The sequence below is a fragment of the Chaetodon trifascialis genome, chromosome 18 (assembly GCF_039877785.1).
Source record: "Chaetodon trifascialis isolate fChaTrf1 chromosome 18, fChaTrf1.hap1, whole genome shotgun sequence".
In the NCBI taxonomy this organism is placed as follows: domain Eukaryota; kingdom Metazoa; phylum Chordata; class Actinopteri; order Chaetodontiformes; family Chaetodontidae; genus Chaetodon; species Chaetodon trifascialis.
The window spans coordinates 19742713-19764869 of NC_092073.1; the positions used below are offsets into that span (position 1 = coordinate 19742713).

Below are 22157 nucleotides of genomic sequence, written 5' to 3' on the forward strand. Positions count from 1 at the left end.
GAAAATAGTGGTAAATCTGCTTTAATTCACTGTAGGTGTGACAAGTTCAGTGATGCTTCCTAATCTCATAGCCCACTACAATTCCCCTATGCTCCATATATGGTGGCAGTATAGGACAAATGTATTTCTGGGCCTGGTGCCAACAATACCCAAGAGTGAGATTAAGTCAAACGCTAACTGTCTTCAACTCCTAATTGACCCTCGTTTGGAATGATTTATAGCTCCTCTCCATGGGTGAGACCAAATCATTTAACATTAGCAAACCATTCTCTGCCCCCCCAAGGCAAAACACACCCACCGGGCTGCATAGAAGGAGAACGGCGAACCACTTTCTCCCGTAAATAAAGACAGCAGCATATTTTACCCTTGCCATCTTCCTTAAAGCGCCGAGTGACAAATGATGACATGTTATCACCATTTAGATGGAAATGAGGTAGTACCAAGGTGAAAAATGCATATGAAGTGCTTTCCAGGGTGGGATTCAAGTGCTCAGAGAGCGCTCTTTGATTTCAGTGATAGTTTAGGGTGGGTGCTGGGCAGAGCCTCTACCTGTTCCCATGCGAATATGTGCTGGTTGAAGTAAAACTGGATCTGCTCATTGGCGATGTTGATGCAGAGCTGCTCGAAGGAGTTCTTCTTGAAGTTCTCAAAGCCGAAGATGTCCAGGATGCCGATGTTCAAGCCCTTGTCCTCCTCTCTGCAGCAGAGAGGAATGAAAAGTCGGCTCATTTAAATCCACTTTTCATTTCTGCGTTTACTGCTCTTGTGTGTCAAATTCTGTGGCAACCCATCCAATAGTTCAAGGCATTTTAGTAAAATATAAAAATACAGGATCTTTCTGAGATGACCTCATTCTGCACTTGTAACAGCCAAACACACCACATCACATTTCCTGCTCCTGATCTCACCCTAGGTGGCTGTCGGGCCGCAGCAGCGCGTTGATGCGGTTGACAATCCAGCTGAAGAGGCGGCCGTAGAGAGCCTTGCCCATGGCGTCCCTCACCTCCGCCGCCTTTTCCACCGTGTTGGGCCTGACTATCGTCTCTCCCCGGGCCACGACGCAGTGGGAGGTCAGGGCTTCCTGGAGCTCGTCTGAGCGGATGCACAGCAGTGATGCCACTGAGGGGACATTAGATGAGGAATGTGATTAAAGTAGAATGAATGTAATCCATACATGCAGGATATGCAAATATGCAACCTGACCTGTCCTCATTTAGAGTCAGAAATAAAACTGATGTTGTGTTCAGGGCTCACAGAAAAATACGTGATGGAGGGCACTCATGTTCTGCTGTTCCTGTTCTGTCACAAATCAATCCAAATCCACAAATCTCATCTACACAGCTTTGTACAGAACAGGCTCATTGGTAACAGGTGATAGTGTCATGATTGGGTGTGGAAGGGGCGTCCTGGAAAGGCTCAGTCGTTCACAAGCGAGGATGGAGCGAGGTTCACCACGTTGTGAACACGTGATTGGATAAAGGGTATTACTACATGAGCTCAGGAACACTGTAAACTGTCGTCTCGTGCCTCTCGCTCCTCTCACCGTTCTCCAGGACAGATATGTTGGAGATGTCGCTCTTGTCTGTTTGGTGCTCCGAGGCAACTGGAGAAAACTCGATATCGCCGGAGTTGAGGATGGCGGCCAGAGTGCTGTAAACACTGCCCAGCTCCTGTGGGAATTATAGACAGCTATTTACTGTGGAAAACCCCAGAAGCTGGCAGAAAGTATGACGTTACCTTATCAAATAACATCAGGGCCATCTTACAACCTTGTCTTACCTGGATGGAAACCCTCTTATCAAGTTAAGAGTACAGAGTATCATTACTCAGCTCTGCCACTTTCTCAGGAATGTCAACAGTCATGGTGAAGTTATTTTAGGTGTTGGACCCATTTCTCAAATTAAGGTATGCTAGCTTCCTGTTGGCACCTCCAAGTACAACTCCTGCACATGAATCATCATTTGTATCTCAAATGAGTAATTTGCACCCTCAATTTAAAACCTTAATATGTGCTCCCAATTGCTGAATGTGGGTGCTATGAAGGCCGATGCTTTAGAGGACTTGCATGTCTTTATTTCAAGTCAAGTACTGCATCATAGCTGCCCATTATGTTATATCTGAGGTGTCTAAATGTGATCGCTGAGCACCGAAGATCTCAACAACAGTAAGGATTAAAGGAACAAAATTCACCTGTGGCAAAATTTAGCGATGTAATTTGAGGCTCCTCATTCATGCAAGAATAAGTCCCCCAAATAGATAAATTTACCTCGAATATCTTCCTCATACTCACTGATTTCATGCATGACAAGACGTGCTGCAGAGGAGAAGGTTGTTCCTCCAGTAGGCCTACTGCCAAGTGATTACAGGGTAAGTACTATTGACGTGCAGATCCCTGAGGCAATCAGTTCTTTGGGCCTCATTAAGCCTCACAATGCCAACATCTGACTGCCTACATGTGCCTTTAGCTTCATGCTCCATCACACGGCATGCGGAGGACACAAGGAACTGCTTGTACTCCAGTCTACAGCTTATGTTTGTTTGTTTAATGCACTGATCAGGACACTTGCTTACAAGCTGTCTTTTGGCTATATTTCATGCATATATAATACAGGAGTGTGAGACAACGTCTGTATGAATGTTAGGATCAAGATTATGATGTAAAATCTTGGTTGGGGACCACTATCAGCTTTGTGCCCAGTAATTAATAGAGAAGTTTGTACCTCCAGGGTGAATCCGATGACTTTGAAACACTGCTCGACTGCGTCAAACTGCTCCTTGTAGAAGGCATTGCTCACTATGTCAGGGCCCAATTTGATGTGCTCGTTACACAGATACCTGCACATAAAAAGGGAAGCGCGAAGGTCAGGATTGGGGTCTCAGGAAGAGGGAAGTTTGGAGTATGAGTGGGAAATAACAGTGTTTAAGAGAAGGGCTAAGGAACGTCAAACCTACTTAGGTGTTTTGCTGTCAGAGAGCTTGTAGTGGGCTAGTTTCTTCCTGTCAGCCAGGCCGGCATAAATGTAGTAGAAGATGTGGAAGTTCCTCTCCCCTCTGTGGAAACACAAAGATGTCGCTCAGAAATTCAGGTCTTAAGAGCGCAAGAACAAGAAAATATTACAAATGTAGGACAAAGAATAGGGAAGAAAGAAAACATGCTAAAGGCTAAAAAGCTCAAGATCATTTCAATGATTTTTAACTGACAAAATGTACGACGTTCTAGCTAAATAATCAATAAATAATAGCTAGCTCGCATTTTTAGCATTAGCATAGTTTTATCTCATCTGTTTAACTATCAATATTCTTTATGGGTCTATTCGGTTAGATTTTTGGCTTGTTTCATGACCTTTCACTACATTTTCTCAGTTTTTTGGCTCCACAGTGCTCAGCCAGTGAAAGCAGGTCTGTCTTCTGTCGCTCTGCAGGAACATTGTTGCTCTGAGAAAATACCTCGGACAATGTCAACGGGGTCATCTTGGCTGTAACTTTTCACCAAATGCCATTAAAATGTGTTAACACGGTCTTTTTTCTAAAATCCTCCTCACAGACAGACAGACTGAAACACTCCTGGCAGAGCTGCTGATATGTGACCGCATCTTTGAAGCGTAATTCTTGAAATAACTTGTTTTCTATCCCCCTGATATTAGTATGCAATAACAGGCTGAGGAAAAGTGTGGCTGCACTCGACGCTTGCAGCCAAATCAAACCCTCTGACCTGTGTGTCTCATACTTGAGTCTGCCTTTGAAGCTCCACTAAGGATACCTGCAAGACCACAATGTCTGATCAAACAGGAAATAAGCAAGCCCCTCCACTTGACCCACTTCCCTCCCCGGACGCGTGATAAGAAGAAAAGACAGATTGACTGGAGTGCAGGTTGAAGGAAAATACCACCAATCTCAGCAGAAGTGGAAGGAAGAGAGAGAGACAGAGTCCGTTATGAACTGATCCCTGGTCAGCAGGCTGAAAAATGACCTTCTTGGCAAAATTCAGAAAACCTACAAACACATCATTTCAACTGCGTTCGTCGAATGAAGGTCATAACAGTAATAAGTGTCATGAGGTTGACAAGAAGACAAAAAAAAGAAGGAAGTGATATTTACACTGCCTGATGGATGACTCTGGATTTCTCCAGCAGGTACTCAGATATCTGCGCTCCGACCACTGTCCCTCCACAGGTGAACTTCATCTCCAGGTATTTGCCAAAGCGGCTGGAGTTGTCATTGATGACGGTGCAGGCGTTCCCAAAAGCCTCCACCAGGCTGTTGACCAGCAGGATCTTCTCCTGCAGCGTCCGATTATTGGCCTGAATAAAACATTTTTCCAGCTGGGAAATCAATATAGTGGAGGTAATAATCTTTTGTCAAGAAATGATGCATGAATTCCTGCCGTGAGCCTTTCTGCTCCTGCTATCCCCATCAAAAGTCACACTGCCATTTCTTACTTCATTCCTCTGGTCATGAAAAATGCAAAAAGCAAATTGAAATGGAGCTTTCTTTTCAATCAACTTGCAAATCATGAAGGGCCTCAGCTGGAGCGTCGCACAGACCGATCACAGGATGTTCAAAGTGGCTTCTGGGTACATTTTAGAGACTGACTTTTTGTAATATCCACAGCTGGCTGGAGGCGCACAGGTTGCTGTCAGTCTGAAATACTTCTGTAGAAATGATTTGTACTCATTTCTAATGTCCTTTCAGACATGCATCTGCGAAATCATCTGAGAAATCTGATGTTTGTGTTTGTTTTAGTTTCATTCTTTGTGATTAGAAACAGCTTTTTTAATGTTTTCTTCATTACGCCGTACTTTGCTATTACAAATCCGCCTGCTGCTTCAGCACCACGGACAGCACTGTGATTTATCAATACACAGCGCAGTTAGACGACTGATATTTCAGAGTCGTGGTCGACGAGGACATAGACCTGCACAAACCTCAGTCATATAAAGGGCCAATGAGTCACGCAGACTGGACTAACATATTCAGCTAAACAGCCCCTCTGCACTCTTTGTGCTGCTACAAGACGGAGAGGCAGCATGGCAGGTTAACAAGGGGGATGCATTTCGGTCATTTTGCTAACAAGGGAAATGACATCCTCCCCTCACACCACCCACTGGTTGTGACTCACCTTCCCAAGAACTGTCAGCTGCTGCACCAGCAGATGAGCACCCTCTGTTTTCCCTGCTCCACTTTCCCCACTGATCACAACGCACTGAACGCAGAAAGGCGCAGAGATTAGCTCAGACAAAATAATGCTAGCAAAATTTGAGTGCAAAGTCATTAGCACATCACCTGGTCTGCGTTGTATGACACCATGGACTGGTAGGCGACATCAGCCACAGCGAAGATGTGCGGTGGGTTAGCTGTGCGCTTAGCTCCAATGTACATCTTAGTGTACTGTGGAGACGAGAGGGTTGAGAATAATGTTATTTCAAACACGCATGTGAATGTAAATGACACCATGAAACAGATATTATGCAGAAGAAAAGGACGTTAGTTAGTTTGCACTGCACACCAGTCCAGACTGTCCATGTAATACTTTATTTTTTTGTTCTGAAAGGAGAGGAGTGAAAAATAGGCACAAACTTGGGGCAAAGAAAAACACGATGATTGGGAGGAAAATACAGTCACTGAGGTGTGGAAGAGGCAGGGAGACAGGGGCAGAGTGTGTGAATGTGTGTGTGGAGGTGAGGCTAAATGGGATGCAGCTGACTGAAGAACTGCACAGGCACTAATGAGACACGCTGGGCAGCAGTCGGCGCATTACCGACCAAATGTACGAGCACAAGTGCATGAAAGAACACGCACGAAGGCCTACATGCACAGACCTGAGGAGTGTATATGTCCATCTTATGGAAAGGATTGACTGCGATGAGGATGTCTCCCACATACGTGTAAATTTGATCTCTTCCATAGCGACACTGAAGCTGCTCTGTGACCGTGTTCTGGAAAGAGAAAGCGACAGGCATGAGATATTTCCTAAACAAATCAGCTGCGATATCATTGTCAGAAGCATATTTTGAGCATCAACCAGCTGCACTTTGGCTCGTGTCCCGCCTCAAGTCGAGGCCCGTGACGCCTGTTACGTCAATGTATTATCCTCATGTGATACACGGTGATTAATTCCCCTGTCTTCTCACAGCCGGGACAGGTACATCAACAACAGCATCGCTTCCCTCAAACCAGCAGAGCTCCTCACGTTGAAGGATGGGTGGAAATATCCGCTGGCGACTGAGACTGATTCTATCACTCAACACGGCGGTGCCGCATTCAGATTTGATGAATTGCTCTAAATGTTATTTGTGCAAAAGATGCTGCGGTACATTTCTCACTGTGGTTGTTCAACAGACCGACGCTGCTGATCGGGGAAAAGTGATGCTGAATGAAAAAAACAATAACAATGTGGACAAACAGCACTGGAGGCAATCATCACAACATATATATAATCAGCTAGTGCAGACGACCAGACCAGACTGTCGACGTTCTTACTTCGTCTAGAACTTCTAGGGTGGCGAGGTCGTCCACCTCTTCTGCGTCAGTCTGCGTCTTCATGTGGCTTCCTCTTTTAGTGTGGATGCGTTCATGCCTACAACTCACAGAACAAACCAAGTCTCTCACTGAGCGATGCGTGTAATGTACAACGTATGTGCTCCACATGTCAGTATAAGTCATATAAGTTCAATTTCATGATGAGCACATAGTGGAGCAGTGCCCAGAGCTGCCAGCGGTCATTTCTGAGGTCAAATAATGCATCTCCACTTCAAACAAATCCAAAACGGTGTAAATATAATCAAAGCTTCAGCTGGATAAAGATCTAAATGTAAATATGATGTTGTATAGCTGTGGTTCGGGGGAGGGAAAATACACAAAGAAAGCCATGATGCTGACCTTCCTTTCACTGAAATTGCCTAAAATTTTATGAGTCATGAGTCACTTTTTTGGCTTCTGAAGGAGGACATGCCAGAAAAAATCCATCAGTATGCTGTTTCGCCTGCCAGACCCCTGAGACACAGCTATAAGGTGGCTCCAACAGGTGTGCGAAGCCAGAAGCTGACTGACATAAACTTAATAAATGCTAAATACGCCTCCAGGAGGACTCTTCAGTCCTATTTTTACTGGCCGACTCAAGCATCTTTATTTTCTGCTCGCCGGTACACAAACAGGCCAGATCATTCGTGACAGCAGCCTTCACTTCTGCAAACTCTATGGAAATCAGAACAGGAGGCTCCCATCGTTTTAAATACTCCTACAGACATGACTTCTGAGCTTCATGGCTAATATCTAAATCATTTAAAATACTTCCTAAAAGAAATCTGTGAAGGCAGAATAAGTCAGATTACATCTGAGCACCAGTCACGTCCCAAAAATGCATCATTATTTAGATCCGGTTGATGACGGTGGCTGATTTCACACTGTGATTGTTATTTATCTGAAAGTTATTGGACACTGGCGAGGTTTGGAGCTCAGCAGCTGCTGCGGTGGCTTTTACAGCGAAGGTCGTGACCTCAGTTAAACTACAGCATTAAAAGAAGTCTCAACAGCGTGACCCATAAGACAGACAACAAAGTTTACGTTTGGGGTGGCAGCATGTGAACAGTCTAAAATCAGCCCATGTAGTTGACTGCAAATACATGTGCGATCACAACTACAACAAGAGCTCTGACTGAGCTAAAAAAGCCAATTATCATCTACTCCTACAGCGGCATGAAGGGCATATAGGCATTTGTTACCTGTCATTACTGTCTGTGCTTCTGTCTGTCTTTCCATGATGGCTTAAACGACAGAAATATGATTAACATTTCACGGGCAACACACACTTTCCCGGCCAACACTTTGACTCATGTGACACACACTGTGCAGCCCGGCCCTCGAGTGCAGCCGGGGCAGGATTGAGCTGTTGTTTATGTGAGGGTGACAGGGCTTGTAAAACATCCAGCAAGGAGGGTAATTTGGATTATACTGTCTGCAAACGTTAAGCTGCAGCCTAACATATAAAACCCACTGACAGGAGGGCTTGCAGAATTTAAGTTTTTCCTGGGGTTTATAACAAAATCTATCACACTCTCTAGGGTGTGTGTGAGTACTAGCATGTGACAAATACATGTATGTGATATGTGTGTAAATGTGGGATTTTGAGAGGAGACAGTACCTTGTTTTTTCAATGACTCCTATTTGTTGGTTGAGATCAATGAGCTCAATCAGTTGTTTCTGCAGGATTTTCTCTCTGCCAACAATCTGCCTGATGAAAACATGCTGGAGCAGGTCTAGCACATTTGGTCTGAGCTCGAAGTCCTTAATCAGACATCTGTGGGGAGGAGGGAGAAAAGGTGGAGGAGGAGGAGGAGGAGGAGGAGGAGGAGGAGGAGGAGGAGGAGGAGGAGCGCAGAGAATTTACATCTAAAGTGCGTCTGGTTATGTACGATCAGTGTAAATATTTATTATTCACCCAGGCATCACAAACACGGTAGCAAGCACACTCACTTGCAGATGAAGTCATTAAAGTTGTCTGACCAGAGCTCCGGCTGGTGGAGGGTAGGCGGAGGATTTCTGTTAAAGGCAGAAATGGAAGAGATAAATGGAAAGATAAGATGAGATGGGATTTTCGCGGGCGGGCCGGAGAACAAAAGGCCGAGGCGCAGAGTGGAACGAGGCGGCCAAATCTTTACTGTTTGTCATTGAAGACGTCCGCAGGTGTTTCTGCGGTGGCACGAGGCGATGACAAATGACGCCCCGCCTCTGCGGCCGGGTGGTAGTGATACAGCTGATTTTATGACAGAAAAGCAATAGTCACCGGCATTGGATATCAACTATGTAACCAGATCTGTAAAGCTTAAGGTTTCTGCTGTTAAAAAGCCTCTTTAGACAGACAAACACCGTTCAGGGGTCAGGCATAATAAGGCCTCACAGCCGGCGAACAGGTGAGCTAATTTGCTGTAATTCCTCGTCCTGCTTTAAGTACCTTTTTTTTTATGAGAGGGATCCTGGCAAGTGGTGGGGAGTCCGCTAATGCCGTTTACACGTTGGCTCTGACAGCTATAAACTGGTCTAATGAGAGGGCATACATCTCCTGTTTATCACATAACACACCCCATCTAGACAGCAAATGCATCTATTTGGAGTCTGCTCTGTTAATGCTGTGCCTATTTAAGTGTTTTGGGGTTTTTTTTTATCTGTAAGACAAACAGAGTCCTGCTTAAATTACACAACTATTTAGACTTTTTAATTCCCTGGATACAAATATGAGGCAGTATTTTCATTTTAATATACCCCAGTTTGCAGTACAAAAGCTAATTTTGCATTTGCCTTCTGCAATAAATTCCGGCTAACATCTCCTCCTTTGGACATAATGAAGGATACAAGCTTAAATCCTCGCACTTGTGCATAATTAGGAGAGCACTTTTAATCTTTCACCTGCTCCAGAGTGTGATGCTTTGAGCTGTCGTCCCCGTCCCTCACTGTCTTTCTATCTTTTGTTTAAATACAGGCTAAAAAGGAACGAGGCACGGAGAAAATCTGCTTCTGTGCGTTAATTTAATTTTTTTCCAGCTTTGTCTGAACTCGTCTTTTGCTTTTGGGTTTATGGTTTTAATGGCAAAAAGAAAATACTCTCAATATAGGTTCACCTGCTGCAGCCAATGTCAATAAAGAGTGGACATAAACATTATTTGGAATGATATAAAGCTGCTGTTTTGACTATATGTCACCAGGAAACATGTTTAAAGATGCATGATTTACAGCTGTGCATTGTAATAATGGGCAAAAATATTTGACATGGAAAGCTAACTTCCTAACTAGCTGACCAGCTGATTAACTAGCTGACCAATGACGAGTATGGAGTCTGGAGCATCAGAAAGGTGGTGTTTGCTGCAGGAACGCTGTGTGGGATCGTATTATACCGCACTGGTATATGCATGTTGTGTTGTGTCTGTAAAGGGATAAAAAATACATTCAGGCATTGTAGAAAACACACAGAAATGAATGCCCTTGATGATCTTCTGTTTCTATTTGGAAGCATTTAAGTCAGCCTAAATTAAATAAGATGTGGTGTGGTTGAATCGATGCCCTGAGCGAAGCTTCTTCTGAGACTGCTTGACGAACGAACACAGAGAAGCGAGAGGAGGGAAGAGAGGAGTGTGAACAGACAGCCCCGAGCTCTGGCTGCAGCAGTCACATAGATTCTGAGAAAGCTGCGTGATGGCTCCTGTGGAGCACGACCCCCACAGCAAACACACAGGACAGCCATGACACGGGAGTGCGTGTCTGACGTGTGTGTGTGCAGGAGCGTTCAAGACAGTGATGGACAAAGTGCTGCGGCGCTAAGACGACAGTGACGGTAAGTGCTTATGCAGCTCTCACACAGGAATCAGGAGACGATAAACAATTACTTTTCACCTTCAGCCCAAAATACACTGAGATGAGAAAAGGTTTTGTGTTCTCGGCCTCCCCCACAGGATGAATGGGATCAGCGCCAGGAGGGGAGGGGTCTATGGATAAGCCCCTGCAAGCAGAGGAAAGCTATTTGAAATGACAAGACTGTACTTTGTCTGCTGACAGTCAGTGTAGAGAAGCAAATTACTGCGCTGTGGAGCAGGAGATGGCTTTTCTGTACTGCAGTACTGCAAACTACTGTGTATTACCCTGTCTTTTTTGGGGGGGGGGGCTTGACACAACAATATCAGCTGTCCATTGACAGAAACAGAATCAGCAAAAACATGATAAAATATTGAGACACATCAAGTAATTTATCAAGCAAAAACCTCTTAGTGGTTCCAGCTTTGTGAATCTGTGTGGACTGACTGAACGTTTAAGTTCAAATTATTAAACATTGTGTACAAGGATGAGGATTTTATGAACTTATTGTCATGAAAACAATTGGTTTTGCTTTATAATTTCACATAATTTGTGACAATTGAATAGATTCACAGCATGTAAAAAGTTACTGTAAATTACAGCCTTTCACTGTGCGGTGAGCAGAGAAATGTCCTCTCGTTGAAGCAGAGATTCCAGCGAGACGCTGACATGTGACGTCTCTCGAGCTAACAATCAAAGACATATTCATGTTAATGCATGCTTGGCCAGATTAGTGTATAAAACAACAAATTCTCAAAGGGAGCTCTGATTTCTCACTTCAGAAGTTGTAATTAAGAAGTCACCATGTTTAAGAGCATCAAAGTGAGAAACATGCAGCACGTCAAGTAGAGAAAAACACTGTTGTCTCTTTGCTTTGACACAGTTATTAATCATTTAGCATCAAAATAAAGGAGACAGAAAATGCATATTGTGAGTGATAAATATAAATAGGGTTGTCAGTGTCTCCAAACGTACAATTACGTGCAATTTAGCCATAACGAAGAGCCAAATGTTCAGTAAAACATAGGTCATAATTTAAGTTATCTGTGAATGAAAATTATTTCCAAAGCATTCAGCTTTTAGCTGGTGTGAAACCTCGAAGTTCAAAAGTTTTATGAAGGCAGAATATGAGCGACGACAGACTTTTGCTTTAAATTAAAAACGTTTGGGCAGCACAGTGGCTAAGCGGTTAGCATCGTCACATTAAAGCTAGAACCCCTTCAGAGAGCTGAACAGAAGCCTGAAATGACAGTGACGGGGTCAAAGTCACAGCCTCTTGATGATGATGGTGGGCTGCTGGGTAGGTCCAATGGCGGCTCACCTGGGTATTTTGAAAAGGGCTCTCATTGGGTGGAGGTCAGAGAGAGGCGGGTCTCCATCGCCCAGCTCTATGGCGGTGATGCCGAGCGACCAGACATCACAGCGGGCGTCGTAGGTGGAGTCCAGCTGCTGCTCGCATGCTATTACCTGCAGCAGTAACGAAAACACCAAATTACTGAACCAGAATCACAAAAACAGCCTCGTATATGAGCCGATTTGAATTTTGTAAGCAAACAAGTCAAGAATGGTTTTGAGTCTAATACCTTTGCCCTCAATGGATTCACAAATTATCATCACCTCACACATCATTAAACCTTCGTTTTAGAGCTGCAGTATTAAGAACATCTGCACTCCCTGAGCTTCAAATGAAAGGTCTGATATCCTGTTACTCAGGGTCGACTGAAGGCGTAAAGTTTGGGTCTACTTCCTTATTAGGGAGGAGTCAATATTCATGTGTTTTAGTGGGTTTTCTCATTTGTGAGCTCTTAACGGACATCATACAGCAAAATCTAAAACAAAGGAGCTGAATATCAGCTGCAGCAGAGCTCAGCCAGCACTACAGTCTCAACATCATCTGCTGTGGGCAATATACTACACACACACACACACACACACACACACACACACACACACACACACACACATGTGCATGCACTCACAGTCTATCATCAATGTCCTTAGGGCAACATGGTACCAATCAACAATATGAATCATCTGAGTGGGAGGCATGTAACACATACACACACACACACACACACGCACACACACACACACACACACACACACACACACACACACACACACACACACACACAGAAACATGTTCAGCATTATTGTCAAATGTCTGAAATCAATATAATTTGTATTCTCAGCTCTCAAAAGGCATTATGTTACGTACACAGACAAGACAAGCCGAAAAATCATTACCAGATCACCACTGAGACATCCTGAAGAACAAGTGTACACACACACACACACACACACACACACACACACACACACACACACACACACACACACACACACACACACACACACTCATGACTTTGTTATAACTCTTTATAACAAACATTAGAAACACAGAAATCTATGTGAAATCATGCAGATTAATCTGCAGAACGTAACTTCAAATCATCAAAATGACTAAAAAGCTAAATCATCAGTTAATAAAAAAGTCAATAAAAATGAAGCTCATCCAAAGTGAAGAACATTGTGCAGACATGACGACAACTTACCCCACAACTCAGTCTTCTTTAGAAAGCAGGTGAGACTGCGACTGCATGAAAACAACTCTGTATATACTGTATCTGTATATAATGTTGCCGTTTATGGGGAAAACCCACAAAAGGCTGTAAAGTCCCACAGAAACGATACCTGTAGATCCTTTCTTACAAATCTCACTCCGGTCAGGTAAACTCTCTCTGGTCTAATCCATCCGAGCTACGTTCTTTGATGAACATCTTACACAAATGAGATTAAAATGCTGACAGGACGCGTCATGCCACGTATTCCAATTCCCAATTTGCACGACATTCAAACCTCATGTAAAAACGTCCTTTTCGATGAGACAGGTGGGATGCGCGAGGCTTAAGATGCGGTGCAGGTGCAGTGTTTACAAAGCTCAGCTGAGGCGTAGAACAGTTGAAGTTTACCCATCTAACCATCCCTACAGAGGTTGCTAACGGTTCATCTGATCTAACCCTGACCAGTGTTGAGGGTGCAGGTGGGTGGTTATGGGAAGCCACGACACGTTGAGGTGTTCACTTATAATAATACAATTTATTATTCATTTATAATACATATAAATGAAAGCTGTCTGTCTGATAGCCCCGAACAGCCTCTTCACATTTAATCGTTTCACTCAGAGTCAAGACGTCAGTCGAAGTTTAGCTGCATTCTCGAGACTTAACATGTCCGTGTCCATGTCATGTCATGGCCGTGTCCTTGTTTGGTTCACTGGTGTCCTCCTACTGAGCTTGTTTGCCACTACTTTATATGACCAACAGATGATTGTCATACAAAAAAGTGTCAGCTGATCATGAGGGAGATCGCTTAGTTTTGCAAAACCCTGCTTATGTTCGACATCAGTGTTTTAGAAATACTACAATATATGGAAACTACAGCATGGTTCAGGTTAGGGAAAGGTTTCGGTAACGTTAATAGAGTTAGCATTGAGATCCAGCAATATCACCTTTTTTGATTCCGCACATTCTGCTTTCTCATCAAAACCTGGTGCCATCGTTACCCACAATGCACCTTGGCAGCAGACAGTTCAGTTGAGCACTGGAGTGAGTTATGCTAGCGGCAGATGAAGTGGCCTCCAGCCTCAAGCAGGGATGAGGAGCTCACTTCGTTCTGGCTTTATTCAGACTTGCAGCTTCCTCTGGAGCCACAAAATGATATATATATATAGAACTATATACCTTTTACAAATGCTGTGGTACTCCGATGTAAATTTCAGCCAGTTTCGGACAGCTGTATGACAAACCCACCCACCACCTCTACACTCTTACTTTACAAATTGTTACTTCCTGCATTAGCAATAAACAACGACTGCAGGTGTAAATCTGCACATCAGTGTAACTCCTTGGGACTCCCACTAAGTCATACTTTACTGAGATACAAAACTCAAAAACTGCAACTGCTTCCCTTTTCTCTGATAACACTCGCACACAGAAACAGCCTGTCAAAGGGAAAGTTACTGATCATTGTCAGAAAACAAACACTCGGATGAATCAAGAGCAAGAACCTCAAGCCAAGAGACAACACGGGAGAAAGTTAACCTTCCATAAAAAGTAGAGGACAAGAGGACGTGAGTGGTATAAAATCATCAGTTCTGAGCAGGCAGTATATGAACCGCCAGTGCACTAAAGCTACGATGAGACAGGACACGAATGATGGAGGCCGTCCACTCCATTCTTTCCACGCACGCTGTATTTGACAGCGCTATCTCTTTGATGATTATTAACTGTGGCCCACTGGGATCTGCTCCAGGCTAATGTACTGGAAAGAGACGAGGCTGCGGGAGCGTTTATAGGCCAGTTTTACCGTACCTCAGGAGCCATCCAGAAGGGAGTTCCCACAGAGGTGTTCCTCCTCAGGCGGGTATTTGTCAGCTGGGCTGAGACACCTGCAGGGAAGAGCAAACATGCTTCAGACATTTCACCCTCGCTCCTCTTTGACACGCGCTTTGTCCTCTCACAACGATCAGACTGGCTGGTAAACGTGATGATCTGTGAAACGGGAAACAGCGACCAGTGGGGTGCTGCTCAGCTGATACGAGGCTGAATGGATCTCAGAGCTCCCTCATATCCCACTGATAAAACTGTCACTACTGCGACGAGGAGGAAAAACAAAACACATGCACACAAAGCCGTCCAGTTGTTTTTCCTGCAAATGACAGATGGGTTTGAATTACAAATTCTTGTGTGAATGCAGGTGATTTTTCGGGGCATTTCAAGAACAACATTTGAATACAATTCAGCTTCAGCAGAGACAACATTTCACGCTCCCTCAGAACAAGACGTTATGTGTCTGAGTGATTTATTAGCTTATGTTTCGCTTTATCTGCTGTATAAAAAGAGGACAAAGTCATGTTGCAGCTATCGAAAATAAATTCAGCCAAAACGGGGAAAACGAGGGCATGTGTGTCCTCGTGTGTGTGTGTGTGTGTGTTAATGTGGGCTAAAAAGCCTGACAAGGAACATGCTGACCCACAATCGTGACTTCAGTCCAGTCCAGATAAATCAGCGTTACGCCACACAGCGCTGTGTCCCAGGGCTGGCTCTGCTGAAGCAGCAACCGGGACAAAAGCCGAGCCTGGAGACAAAAGCGTCCACCGACAAACAAAAGGTGATCCACTGATGCACGACATGCGCTTCCAGCGTCTTTGTCTCGTCGTGGGTCAGATTATGTGAATCTGAATCATGCAGTTTCAAATTTAGGGTCACTTTTCTGCAGAGTGTTCAAAACGTGCACAGTCTACTCAACAAACACGCATTTTTAACGGCATCCTGTAAAATCTCATTCTTTGCACCTGTTTTTTGACGACTTCATTACTGTGAGTGCGGTGCAGAGCACGCTGATGCTCTGCTGGTGCTGGTGGGTTAAAGCCAGGGGTGGAGATGAGCAATGCAGAGGAAAGCGATTCTGTGGCAAACACTGAGAGGGATTAGAAGCATGTGCAGGAGGGGATATACGCATGAGGCTGAAACACACACACAGGGACATGCTGTCAGCAGACCATGAAGCAGTTATACAGGAACACATCAAGACGCAACAGCTTTACAGAGACGCAGGCGCTCAGTAAACCTGAAATTATCCATACAACCTTATGGTCACACGCACAAGTTATATCGGTGTGTGAGGATACAGGAACACAGAGAGCCCCCCTATTAAAGCTCTCACAGCCCCTCACTTTCTGCTACATTAGCGTGGAGTGGAGCCTGGTGGGCCACACTTAATAATCATCACAGAGATAACGCTGTCAATTAGAATATTCATGAGAGAGCCGTGAAGGAGCAGCGCCTCTCATTCTTCCTCTGCTCTTTTTGGGTCCGGCTCTTTGCTATTTTGTTTCTCTGCTGGTGATGAGTCACTGCGGGGGCTTTATCTCTTCAGCTGCTTAGTGTAGCGTGCACCCCTCCACATAAAAAAACCATTAATCCCAGCGTGACGCAGTGCCTGCGTGTTGCACCGAGGCCGAGAGCCGGCCCTTTTTTTTTCTCGCCGTTTTCGTCACTCTGCAAATTTTCGCACACGCCGGCTTTATTTTTAAACTGCTGCACCTTTTTTTTTTTTTTATATCTGATGACGTCATATCTAATATCTGATATGAATTTCATCTGTCTGTGTTTTTGAAGACTTGCAAACTAGATGTACAGAAGATGTTCCAGTCAGTTTTGTGCCTCCTGCTCTGAACACAGGCGGGAGGAGATTTGGTCCTTAATACTTTGAGGGAAACTTTGCCTATTTTCAGCCAGCTTCCTATCATTATAATGTGGGTAGTGTAACAATGTTAAACCCTGCACCCAGAGCAGCTGGATGACGGACTTTTGCCAGCTGATGTTTGAACTACAGGCTGCATGTCCACATTTTTGTACGCCCACACAAAGAGAGGAGAAGTCAGACTGAACCAGGGATGAGACGATGGGCTACCTAAGCTCAAACTGTCCAACCAGGCAGTGCTGAAACTTGGTTTTCAGGAGCTTCTCTCTAAACAATATGGTGAAACGTGTTCCCTTTGTGTAATAACTTTCCTCTCAACAGACACTCCTTCCTATCTGAGAGATGCATTACGCGTTTAGCCAGAGGAACACACGATAAGATGTTCCAAAGCAAACTGAATCTCTGCATCGTCAACAACGGCTGGATCTTGTTTGTGATGCCTCGATTGTAATAACTTCAAATAAACCGTCTCATCTGTGCAAATACTGCTGCAGGGCCTTAGAGCCTTTCGTGAAACTGAACCAACAGTGAAAGTCTGAATACTGAATACTGTTTGAAGACGTTTCACCTGAATTAGCCGACTAACGAACAAGCTAACGTTTGAGCTACGTTATACGCGTGAGGGTCGAGCTCTTTTTCTCCTCCTCGCTGGTGCGTTCGCTGCCCATTGTTTCAGTGACCATTAGTGACATAATATGTTCAATTATTCAGATTTGCATGAAGTGTTTGTGCACAATTATGCTGTGCAAGGGCCGAATTTTATTACGAGTGCACTGTACGTATAACTGACTTAGCCTGAAAAGCAATATACTGCGTTTGCTCAGAAACTGTGTTGAACTCTGGAACAAAAGAGTTATGAAATCTTACACATAATTCTGAAAAATTCTTATCATTTCATACTTGCGTACTTTGATATCTTTTGTATAATTGCTAAATTAATATGGGACAATATCCTGCACTGCTACTACTGCAGATTTGTGCAATAAGACAATAAGACGTTAAATGCAATAAAACTGAGCCGCGGTTTGTGTGAGGAGGTTTAGTTTTACGTGTTGACGAGTATTTTTGCACTGGTATGTACATCTCTACTTGCAATAGACAAAATCATGAATATCAGAACCCATGATGAAGCTCTTATTATCAGATTATCAAATATTGATGAAATGCTTTGAAATGGCTTTCCTTCTTCAAATCTGGTGCGATAAACAGGTGGAGAATCTGATGAAGACGCTGCTCTGAAGGCCCTGCTCCATATTAGCTACACTTCAAATTCACATAACAAGTGATTCCATTAATACCCCTCCTCCTCCTCCTCCTCTTCCTCCTCCTCCTCTTCCTCCTCCCCATGTAAGAGCTGTGCACTTTGTGCTTCGTGGTTCGGAAAAAGGCTTTTAAGAGAAGTCCACAATTAGCAGGCTAAATGCAAACCTACACACGCGTTGAGTGGGGATTTTATTTGTAATGAAAACAGGCAGCTGGTTTTTCAGCCCCTGAAGAAAACAGGGGTGAGTCATCTCCCTGGAAATAGTCAGAATCACTTTGCCTATCATGAGCCCTCAGTAAGAACTATGGTTTTGCTGCTCCGAGCGCCTCATTTGGTTAAGAAAACCTAAAAGCAAATCAGTGCAAACACGGGGTGAATAGCAACAATGTCCGCCGCCGTCTGCAGGAGAATGTAAAAAGATAGGGTGTAATGGAAAAGTATAATTGTCTGCCACCTTGTCAGGTTGTGTAAACGTATTCCAGCCTCTCAAGGAAACTAATTAGCGGTACAATTTATTTGGCGAGTGGCTGAAGGTAATGGATTTGACCCTCTTCTGTTAAATAGAGCCATAACATGATTTTCACTGATTAGAGGAGGATGGTACAAAAACAGACAGCGTGTTAAAGCTTGTCTTTTGCAGAAAGCGTACCGAAATCCACCAGTTTGATCCCTCCGTGCGTCGTCAACAGGATGTTATTGCCTTTGACGTCACGGTGGATGGTTTTGTTGATGTGCAGATGCTGGAGGCCCTGTGAAGAGAAAGAGGTTAAGAGCTTTTTCTGACACCTGCCTGAAAAATGATCTCGTTTAAACCCCTTTTTGATCGAAGCAGCGTATTCAGTGGGACTGCATTGTCTCCCCTCCTGCACATTCAAAAGCCCGGACTTACCATGAGGGCCTCGTGCAAGATGTAGGCAATAATGGCTTCATCCATTCTGTCTCCTCTCTTCAGCATGCCTTTAGCCAGATCAGTCACAGAGCCGCCATTGCAGAGCTGCAACAGAAAAACACACAAAGGCGAGAGAATAATGAGAAGAAACTCAACGTGAGTCAGCATTTATGGCCGAATTTATACAATATGCGGAAATCTGAGGCATCTGTGATGTGCAGAATTTCACGAGGAGGATGAAAACGTTTTGATCACAAGATTTCACAGCGAGAAAAGAGATGCCGAAAGTAATTCTGTCAATCTTTAGCAGCTTATCTTTCTGAGGCAGCTTAGCGAGAGGTGGAAATGGTGCCAATGGGGAGAATGTACAGTTTGGGTTTAATCTACACTGTGATGACTGTGCCGGGTAATATTAAACATGCACAAATCATCTTCAAATGAAGTACATCCTATTATATTTCCGTACAAAGCCAAGGTTTATGTTAGAAATGACGCTACGTTTAAAGGACGACGCGCTGGAAACAGAACGTGCCAAAACTGAAATCAGCAGGAACATTTTCTTCTCTTTTCTTTCTCCGTCTCGCCTCAAAACATTTGATTCTGTGTATTTGTAGGTGTTTTCTTGTGGTATACTGCACCTAGAAGATACAGCCTCCTCTGTCAATAGCTATCCCTCCTGGAAAATTACAGAAAATTACCCCGTGGGTTGCCTTGGCAACAATAATAACCCTTAATTTGGGCCTTTCTTTGGAAGATGCCAGAGGTATATGAAAAATAAAAAAACCCTAAGATGTCAGTCACAGCGGTGGCTGGGAGTGCGTGAGTGTGTGTGTGTGTGTGTGTGTGTGTGTGTGTGTGTGTGTGTGTGTGTGTGTGTGTGTGTGTGTTGGGGAGGGCTTGCTAGTGAAGATAAATTGTAGATTCTGCATATGAGCTCTGTTTGTAAACACAGACCTTGTCGCTCCGTGCTGTAAAATATATCATCTTAAACATGCAAACACATCCCACTTTTTCATATTCGTCACGGTTTCTGAAAACATTTTTGTGCAAGACAGGAAATTTCCATCGAATCTTTTCATGTATAAAACACTTGTTCTTGTGTAATTACACTAATTTCCCGCTCTTGTAAACTGAAAGCTTAATTAGGCAACAGACACGCAGTGGTGTGTGCGTAGTCCCCTGAAGCGATCGTACTAAAGAGATTGTGCGGCACATATCAATAAAGGTTACTAATAAATCACTTATGTAACACAGCGTTAAGCAACTGTAAGGTTTTTCAGTTCACATTTAAAATGACAGGGAACGGCACAACGTGGGGCCTCTAGTGCTAAATGTTTAAGGAAGCAGCATGTTAACTACAGTACTTGTATGATTTTCAGCAAAAAGTTGCACAACAGCACCAGAAAAACGATGCTATCATTTTGCATTATTACTCTATGAATGTCTTCCAACAGATATGTGCTGACTGGCATAACAGTAGCATCATAACACAGGCACGATGTTTGCAGCTGTGTGCCCAAACCTCCAAATAAGGACCCATTTTTGTCATTTCATAATAATTCCCCCACAGGGCTTGATTGCCTTTGCACATATTGTGCCAAAGTGATTCTGTGCTACTGACTGCAGCTAATTGAGCTAACCGCAGGAAGCTAAATTGCTTCTTCCACTTACATCTAACAGTGAACACTTTTCAGAATAAAACGCTACATTTAATTGATTTTAGAGATGCAAATATGTATTTTTGTCATTATGGGTTTTTCTATTAATCAATTTCCTAATTCATTCATCCACACACCATCAGAAAGTAGCTGGAATCTGCAAATGTTGTGACGCCACGATGATATCAGTAGTTCCCAATTAATTTTCTGTTAATCGTTTCAGCTCTGGTTGATTTTAAAAGGCATGAAGATGCATCATGATCTCCCTTTTCTTTGTTAGAAGACATTATGAAACTTAAATGCTAAAATGTTCAACACTAGATCATGGACAGATTGAGAGGACGGGCTCCAGGACATTTTGCATCTCTTTGTGATCGTGTCGCATCGCTTTTTTGTTTTGTCATTTTACTTCTCCTTGTCATCGTGTTTTGATCGACAGTGATGGACAGATGGTTCATCCAATCACCTGTCAAGCATTTTTTGAAAGAGCCTGCTCTTTTCCAAGCAGTTTCCAAGGACGACTTCGCAGATGGCTGTGTCTTTGTGATGTTCTGCATCTCTTGAGACGTTTAATCTGCACTTTTAGTTATTTTGCATGTCTTTGTAGTTTTTTTGTCTAGGTAGTTGTTTTGCATCCCATTGTGATTGTTCATGTCTCTTTGTGATCGTTTTGCATCTCTGTGATGTTTTGCATATCTTAATGGTAATTTTTGTTTCTCTTTGTGGTTGTTTTCTTTGTTTTTGTTGTAGTTTTGTGTCTCTTTGTGGTTGTTTTCTTTGTCTCTGTTGTAGTTTTGTGTCTCTTTGTGGTTGTTTTCTTTGTCTTTGTTGTAGTTTTGTGTCTCTTTGTGGTTGTTTTCTTTGTCCCTGTTGTAGTTTTGTGTCTCTTTGTGGTTGTTTTCTTTGTCTTTGTTGTAGTTTTGTGTCTCTTTGTGGTTGTTTTCTTTGTCTTTGTTGTAGTTTTGTGTCTCTTTGTGGTTGTTTTCTTTGTCTTTGTTGTAGTTTTGTGTCTCTTTGTGGTTGTTTTCTTTGTCTTTGTTGTAGTTTTGTGTCTCTTTGTGGTTGTTTTCTTTGTCTCTGTTGTAGTTTTGTGTCTCTTTGTGGTTGTTTTCTTTGTCTTTGTTGTAGTTTTGTGTCTCTTTGTGGTTGTTTTCTTTGTCTCTGTTGTAGTTTTGTGTCTCTTTGTGGTTGTTTTCTTTGTCTCTGTTGTAGTTTTGTGTCTCTTTGTGATTGTTCTCTGTCTCTTTGCAGTTGATTTGAGTGACTTTCCAGCAATTCTAACAGTGATTTCAAACTGAAACTCTGGCCCAGGGGCCCCATGACCACTCGGGGCCTATTCAGTGATCCTCCTCTACACTACATGCTGAGAGCGTAGCAAGTGTTTGACCTTGACAAAGCAATGGCATAAGTTTTCAATGGCATGCCCTGGGTCTGTTTTCTATCTGTCTATCAATCTAGCTATCCATCAGGAGCCCAGAGAGCTGTTGCAGGATGGATGGCATGTATCTCAGCTGCCACATGGGGAGCTTAATCACTCCTTCTCTCTGCTTTCATACGTGCAGACAAACTGCAGTTAAGCAGAGAATACCGCAGAGGCTTTAACAGACAGCACAGCACTCTAACAATGAGCCGCGCCTGACGTCAGTCCACATCACCGCTGCCATATCACCTGTCATCATTAAATTACACGGGGCAGACAGACAAATCCATATTAATGAGAGGTCCGGTACTCTAGATT

The 22157-nt window shown here is 43.6% G+C and overlaps 1 protein-coding gene across 3 annotated transcripts in view; it reads right to left on the reverse strand.

Annotated features, from left to right (window-relative positions):
• myo3a (myosin IIIA) overlaps positions 1–22157 on the reverse strand; it is a 48959-nt gene that overhangs the window by 17517 nt on the left and 9285 nt on the right. For 2 of the 3 annotated variants that reach the window (XM_070986179.1, XM_070986177.1), the window contains exons 4-20: positions 18762–18866; positions 18522–18621; positions 14715–14791; positions 11663–11808; positions 8473–8538; positions 8141–8296; positions 7722–7763; positions 6481–6577; positions 5820–5936; positions 5284–5388; positions 5120–5203; positions 4099–4301; positions 2953–3051; positions 2721–2835; positions 1544–1670; positions 909–1119; positions 550–697 (exon numbers count right to left, since the gene is read on the reverse strand). In XM_070986179.1, the coding sequence (XP_070842280.1) occupies positions 550–697; positions 909–1119; positions 1544–1670; positions 2721–2835; positions 2953–3051; positions 4099–4301; positions 5120–5203; positions 5284–5388; positions 5820–5936; positions 6481–6577; positions 7722–7763; positions 8141–8296; positions 8473–8538; positions 11663–11808; positions 14715–14791; positions 18522–18621; positions 18762–18866 (1998 nt within the window). The remainder of the gene's footprint in view (positions 1–549; positions 698–908; positions 1120–1543; positions 1671–2720; positions 2836–2952; positions 3052–4098; positions 4302–5119; positions 5204–5283; positions 5389–5819; positions 5937–6480; positions 6578–7721; positions 7764–8140; positions 8297–8472; positions 8539–11662; positions 11809–14714; positions 14792–18521; positions 18622–18761; positions 18867–22157) is intronic. The other variant, XM_070986178.1, reaches the window with a different exon arrangement.